This window comes from Rutidosis leptorrhynchoides, chromosome 4 (genome assembly GCF_046630445.1).
Source record: "Rutidosis leptorrhynchoides isolate AG116_Rl617_1_P2 chromosome 4, CSIRO_AGI_Rlap_v1, whole genome shotgun sequence".
Classification (NCBI taxonomy): Eukaryota; Viridiplantae; Streptophyta; class Magnoliopsida; order Asterales; family Asteraceae; genus Rutidosis; species Rutidosis leptorrhynchoides.
In genome coordinates, this window is record NC_092336.1 from 420470749 (window position 1) to 420478486 (window position 7738).

A 7738-nucleotide genomic window follows, 5' to 3' on the forward strand; every position below is an offset into this window, starting at 1 on the left:
GGTAAAAATACGAAAATACCCCTGATAAAATTCATATAGTTTGTGTAATAGTTAATAACTAGTTGTGAGGCCTCGCTTCGCGTCGGGGGCTCCGTTTTGAATGCGATTTAAAAAAAAAGTCTTGATCTATTTTGTAAAAAAAAAAAAATTATGACATTTAACATTGAAGGGTTGTTCCTTTTGTGAAAGTTGCTTCTTTTAGCGTTAAAGTTAGTTGATCTATTTTGTAAAAAAAAAAAAAAAATTCGACATCTTTTGATAGCATTGAAGGGTTGTTCCTTTTAAGAAAGTTGTTTCTTTTATCGTTAGAGACAAAAAAAAATGTAGCGCTATAGTGGCCTATGTGGGTCCTATTGTTTAAGCGCAGTGTACAAGTCGGTAAAGGGTGGTGAGTGTTATTATTCAGTATTTTTGATGTTAGTGATGGAATAAATAATAAGTTAGAATATAGATATAAAGTAGAGGTTCGATTTGTATTTTAATAAAAGTTAGGGGTTAGGTTTGTGGAAAGTAAAAAACTGAAAGTACTATTCAAAAATTATTAATTTAAATGAAAAAATAATTATTAATAAAATTATTAATTTAAATTATTAATTTATTGTTAATTTAAATGCAAACTGATGGTAGTTATTGAAAAAAATGAATTAAAGAAACAACAAATGAAATCGGTTGGTTAATTTGCTTGTATTCTTCAATTCATATAACATTATTAATAAAGTTTTTATCAAGCAAATACGACTCAGAAGAGTAACAACAATCTAAATAACAGTAGAACTATTAAAACTTCATTCAACCATTTAATAGCAATTACACCCAATCATTCAATCAAGCAACAACTCGTAACCTTTTTTTTTTTTCCAATTTTATTTCAACTGAAAAAGAAATTTAAATAAAAACACACTCATGGAATCTCTGCTCCGTCTTCTTGTACATACGTTCATCCTCTGTAAAAATCACAATACAAAAATTAAAATAAAAAAATCAATTAGCAATTAATCATAAAATCATCCACTCATCCTCCAACATCTAACTTATTAAAATAAAGAAACAAATTCAATTAGTAATTAATAGTAAATAAAATATTCATACCGAATCCAGATCGAAGATGATGATCGAACTAATCGCTATCGCTGCTGCTGCTACTATCACCACCATCATGACCTTCTTTCTTCTTCTTCTTCTCCTTCTTTTTCTTCTCACCTTCACCAGACGACTCCTTCTTCTTCTCATCCTCATCTCCATGGATCTTATCCTTAATTTTATCAATTATTCCTTCTTTTTTCTCCTCTTTATGATCGCTTTTCTCACCTTCATGTTTCTTATAATCGCCGCTGCTTTCATGTTTCTTTTCGTCCGATTTGTAATCGCCAGTTTCATGCTTCTTTTCTCCGTCTTTGTTGCCGCCAATGTGGAGCGCGTCTCCGATTTTGTTGATGATTCCCGCCATTTTTTGGTGAATTGATTTGTGTGTGAATATTGATTGGAGTTTATTTGGTTTGTAGAAAATTGGTGTGAGTTGAGGTGGTATTTATAGATTGAAATGAGGAGACTAATAAATGTGTGTGGTGGATATAAACAGCAATATTAATTAAATCTAATTAATAATCAATTAATTAATTAATATATTAATTAAAGATTTGACTATTTTTTTAGCAAGGGAAGGATAACGTAACGATAACGATTATTATTAAATAAACTCATGCTAAAATTAAAAATTACACTTATTCGTCTGTGTGACGAATAAGTGACGACTAAATAGTTATGTTGTTTTATGTGTTGAACAGTGATTGAATAATTATAATTACAAATTTAACCTTATACATACGGCAGTTATATACAGTTATTTTAGCAGTTTTGAAATAGTATGGACGAATATGATATTTCACATTTTCACGACTTACATTATTAAGACATTTTATTTTCATTAAGTCCAAAACAAACACCACCACTTATTCAGTTTTTGTTTGTTTGATTATTTGTTTCAATTGAAAAAACTGTGTCGATAGTACCTGTGGTTTGTTTAGTTTTTTCACCATAACACCTAAAGTTTATTATTTTCTTCGTTAGTACCTAGGGTTTGATTTTATTACGCAGTTGGTACCAACTTCAAACGTCCCTCACATTTAACCGTCTAACCCTTCACACGCGTGGCACATGTGAGGTAATTTTGTTTGTTTGATTATTTGTTTCAATATAAAAACCTAATCCAGTTTGCCTCATCGACGATTAACAAATCTCAAATAGAAACCCTAATTCACAACGAGTCCTAATCGGTTCCCAATTTCTTAATTTATTTCTATTTCACAATTTCAGCTCATCATGGTTTTTTGCAAGTGTGGTAAAGCTGTTGTAATTCGATGTTCTTAGACAGATCTTAATCCCGTTTCAATATAAAAACAGAATCCAGTTGCCTCATCGACGATTAACAAATCCCAAATAGAAACCCTAATTCACAACGAGTCATAATCGATTCTCAATTACTTAATTCGTTTCTATTTCACAATTGTCACCATATAATCAACCTTTGTTTCTTCATGTTCAATATACAGACTGATATATTTATTCAAACCAACATGATGTTTTAAATTGTAAACATCAGTTTCAATACATAATGGTTCTAGTCCATAATTCAAATTTGTATCAGGTTTACATAAATGGTACCACAACATCTTATTGCAATCATAACAAAGATCCTCTACCATTTTATTAACCTCATTAACAGATAGTGTATCACCAATGACTAAGTCACAAAAGGAAATCTTACCATTCACATAATCTCTATGTGGAGGATAAGTGAAATGCCCACCATGATGTAATTTGATGGTAAATAGTCCTGGATAATCGTCTGCAAATAGATTAACAATATAAAAATTTCGATAAAAAAAAGGAATGAAATAATATCAGTTTATCAATGTTACAGTAACATGAAAAAATGAAACTTGAAATCGTACCATAAATCAAGTTCATATCAAATGAGTCTAATTCGTTTCGCATCTGGTATAATCTTGTATCCATTGTTCACATTTCACAATAACTCTGAGGTTTGGCGTTTCTGAACTTTTGATGATGATAAACCAAATGTCGGTTGGTTTTACACGCCAGTTATGAACGTCCAATTGATTTACACGGAGTAAAATAATTAAATGGACGAATATGTTCTCACATGCGTGGCACGTGTGAGGGTTTGACGTTTGAGTTGTGATGGCTGTTAGGATGAAATTCTAACCAAGTGACTAAATGAAACCACATGTACCAATGACGCTAAATTTAAAGTTTGGGTGTTGCCATGAAATAATGAATAAACCACAAGAATAATTTTTTTTTTCTATCTATAGTTAATATTGAAATGCTAAAATGATGATATCATTATTAGGCTAATTCATTTGTTAAAAAAAAATAAAAAGAAAAAGAAAAAATTCTAAGCATGGTGGGTGATGTCATAAATTTAAATAATTTTGAATTAAAATTAAATCTTATTAATTAATTATTATTATTAAATCTTATTAATAATTATTTTTATTATTGAAATTAAATAATTTTGAATTATTTTAATTAATGATTTTGAATTGAGTACGGAGAAGGTATAAAAACTATGCACAGGAAAATTAATTTTAAATTTATATTTTAATTTACACTTTTAAAAATAAATAACAACTAATATCATCTCTTATGATTGGATGTGGATTGTTTAATATAAATTTTAGGTGTTTGATGAAATGTTCAGCTGACGAGTTTTTTTTTTTTTTTTTTTTCCTGAAAAGCAGGCAAGAACTATATTAAACGAAACGAAAGTACAAAATGTACAAAAAGCCACGAACTACACACAAACATGAACCATGAGAAATAACCATGAAAACAGCTGACGAGTTTCTTAGTCGGAGTCTTTGATTCCACGGGTCATTAAACTAAATAACTTTAGCATTTACGTTCATTTAATACCTAAAACATATCATTAAACTGTTTCGTTTAAACAAACCCGTGATTCCACGGGTCATTTCACTAGTTTTTTAAGTAAATAAGAGTATTCAAAATATTCTAATAATAAGGTGTTTGGCCTAAAGATATTTGATTATTACATTTTTAAAGAGTTAATAATTAATAAATAGTGTTTGATAAATTCAACTTTAGAATTAATTCATTGCTATTTGAGAAACTAAAACTTGAAAAAGAAAAAACATGGAGGAAAACGTGATTATTAGATTGTTTGATTTTTTTTTCTGCCTTACTTGTTTGTTAATTTATCATATAATCTGTTTCACTATATACTTACAATACTAATTATTAAATTATTGTGTTAGCAAACAGGATAATCAAATTCAAAATTATTAATGTATGACACATTTTTCTACAATTATTTGATTGCAATTACTAATACGTATAATCAATCTTCAAAACTCAAATCAGAAACACCCCTTTAACACATTTTGTGATAAATAGAGAAATAGTTAAAAACAGTTGCAATTATCTTTATTTGTCATATTTTGTCTTTCTTTATTCGTTTTAAGTTGTTTGTTTATGTGGCTAGACTACTTTAGTTGTGAGGCTAGCTCCAATTTATTTTTATTTTTATTTTTATTTTTTTGTTACTTCTTGTGAAGGTTGCCTCATTTTTATAAATTTTTCATCTTTTATATACACTTATAGTTTTTCGAAAGGAAAAGAACATATTCACCATATCAACTATCCCAAACGGAATGTTTTTTTTTTTTTTTTTTTTTTTTTTTTTTATATTTAACCGTTTATGTTTATATAATTATAATAATAGGGGAGATGATTCTCATACACAATTTTTTGATACATATACATCTAATTACTAATTTATCTTTAATTATTTATACTTACAATAATAATATAATTTAAACCCCCTAGAATCTAAGGGCATAAATGTGAGTTTATGAGATAAAAATTTACATGGATCTAAAAGTAATGTGTGAAAATCACCCTCCAATAGTAACACTGCATTCTCGAGTTTTTCTTTTAACAGAAATGAAAGGAAACGGACAGATTATAAAATAATAGTGATTCTCGAATTTTTATTTTAAGCGGAAAGGAGAAGAGAGTAGATGATTAGAAAGGATAGTATAGTTATATTTTGTTAACAACATTTTTCGCCCATATTTGAACGGATTAGGAAGGATAGTAAAACACTCTCATCCCCTTTCTTTTCCACTCCTTTCAGCTGAAAAAAGAACTCGAGAATACAGTGTAAAAGAATAGGAAATAATAAATAAATAAAAAAGTTAAAAATTCGAAATTAATTAATACTACATTAAATAAAATAAAATAAGTTTGTAACGCGGAAGATCATGTCGATTATTTTGGATTTATCCGTTATTTAAAAAAAAAAATGGAATTAGAAAACCGACCATCACCTGGTTGGTTGAATATTGCTCCTTTGGAAAGGTGATTATTTCATTCTTTTTTTTCTAACTTATCTTTTGTATTCGATTCAAAGTAATGTGATTCTACTTGCCAAATGGAAACTTGTTAAAAGTTTATTGACGTCTTATTTTCATGTACTTTTTTATTTTTTTAAAAGATTTTGTACTCCGTATATATTGTTGGTAAATATTTTATAAAATCATTTTACTCGGAGAAAATTACTCAAGCATTTTATGCGGATCAATTATGTAAATAAATAATTTCTTGTTTTATACTTCTGACTTGTTTTATTGATGCAAGTCATTTATTACTGACCGGTAGTTGAACGCGGACGTGACGCGACATCACCATAAAAATAAAGAAATAAAATGTCGATAAAGAAGATTGGGACCACGATAGATATGGCTAGTACCACATATCACGGTGACTCATTATTGCCCCACCAAACATAAAGTTTTATATTATGGTTATGGTTATGGTTAGATTATGGAGGATGATTCTCACACACACTATTTTGATCCTCACACATCAATTGAGTATTATTAGAAGAGTAAAAGGTTAAAATAGGTGTGTGAGGATCAAAAAAGTGTGTGTGAGAATCATCCCCCTTAGATTATGCCCCCACTCCTTTCATTTTTTACTATATTTTTTCCCTGAGAAAACGATAAACTTGGATATTTTTTTTCGCCATTTGCAATTTCGGTGATGCTATAATTTGAAAAGTTACCTATATTCCACCATTTAAAAACACGATCCCAAACATCCGACGCATATTTGCAAAAGATAAGTGAATGATCCACGGATTCCAAATCATCGTCGCAAAGCGGACACCTTACGCTATGTAAATCCATTCCCCTTTTATCAAGTTCAAGCTTGACGGGAAGTCGTTTTTTAACTGCTTGCCAAACGAAAACTTCAATTTTTTTTGGGGGCAAGATTATTACGCAAGGTGGCTACTGTTGTGATGCTCGAACCAAGAACATGATCATCGATTGAATCTGACAGAATTTTCACACTAAACAACCAATTCACTGCACTTGACCAGTTCCATGTGTCACAAATGTTACTGCCAAGGTTAACAGAAGTCAATAAGGCCATAAGGTTATCGAGATTGCAAAGTGCACGACCGGTAAGTACTCTTCTCTAGCTCCAAATCAGCCCACTGCTTGAAAATCTATCCTTGACAGAAATATCCGGGAGTTCATCAAGCCTTAGAAGTCTTGGAAATAGTACGCTAAGTTTGTTGTCGCCGATCCAATGCTCATGCCAAAAGGGCGCCAAGCTTCCATCACCAATTAGTTTGGAGAATGAATTCTTGAAAACAACATTATATTCTTCGATTGTATTACCTGCAAGAACAATATTGTACCAAACGCCTTTTGTTGAAAAGTGATTAGAACTAAACTCAAGACCACCACATGAACCATGGATGCTACGAATAATTTTGACTCAAAGTGAATTGGTTTTGGTTTTGAACCTCCACCACTACTTTTCCAACAAAGCAAGATTATATTATATTATATTATACCTACATTCTAAAAGACATAGGGAAGTGAATAGTACTCGGGGGTATTTTCGACTTTTAACCTTTTTTTTTTTTTTTTTGCAAATCCAACCACAAACCACCCCACATTTTATTCAAAAAATCAAATCCACCCCCAACCAGGGGGTAAAGTGTCAATTAACCATTCTCATAAAAAATCTTAAACAAACTCCACCCAAATATTCAACGGTCCATATCTTCGCACTCGCAACGAGTTAAATTTTTTCGCCACCATCGTTAAACTCGAAATAATTTTAGGAACACAATGTCACTAGCTATACGCAAAACGGACGCTTTTTAAAAAACGCTAAATATTTGGGGTACTTTTCATACACGTTAATTCCCCGTTAAATTTTTAAAAGTCGACAACTCCATAGCGAAACGCGAAGATGCACATATATTGTTAATTTTAAATAACATTTAAATCTTTCACGGGTTATACCTTTTAGTTCGACTCGAGTTGCGCTTCAACAACATCATCGTTAGCCACAAAAAAAATTATAAACTAAACGCAATAAAATACATTTAAAACCGAATCCCCGGCGCGAAGCGATTGTTCGAACACTAGTTAATACTATTTAAGGACCCTGTGTTTAACTGAAACGACCCGTCCATATTACTATAAACGCAATACGTTATTCATTGGTCCCATAGCGAGGTATTTGACCTCTATATGATACGTTTTAGAAAAATATTGCATTCGTTTCATAAAAAGCACACCATTATTATACATGATGCATGTTTTAAACAAGTGGGCGATTATTTAAGAAATAATCCCCATGATACATCGGTTACCAAATACTACACACATGA

At 30.4% G+C, this 7738-nt stretch overlaps 1 protein-coding gene across 1 annotated transcript; it reads right to left on the reverse strand.

Annotated features, from left to right (window-relative positions):
• Positions 1-748: 748 nt before the first annotated feature.
• On the reverse strand, positions 749-1517 carry LOC139844217 (dehydrin HIRD11). Its single transcript, XM_071834438.1, has 2 exons — positions 1090-1517; positions 749-944 (listed from the first exon to the last, which is right to left on the reverse strand). The coding sequence occupies exon 1, from the start codon at positions 1445-1447 to the stop codon at positions 1118-1120; it is 330 nt and encodes a 109-aa protein (XP_071690539.1). The 5' UTR covers positions 1448-1517; the 3' UTR covers positions 749-944; positions 1090-1117.
• Between the last annotated feature and the right edge of the window lie 6221 nt (positions 1518-7738).

Coding starts and splice junctions, on each gene's coding strand:
- LOC139844217 (XM_071834438.1), bottom strand. CDS start 1,447: ATGGCGGGAATCATCAACAAAATCGGAGACGCGCTCCACATTGGCGGC.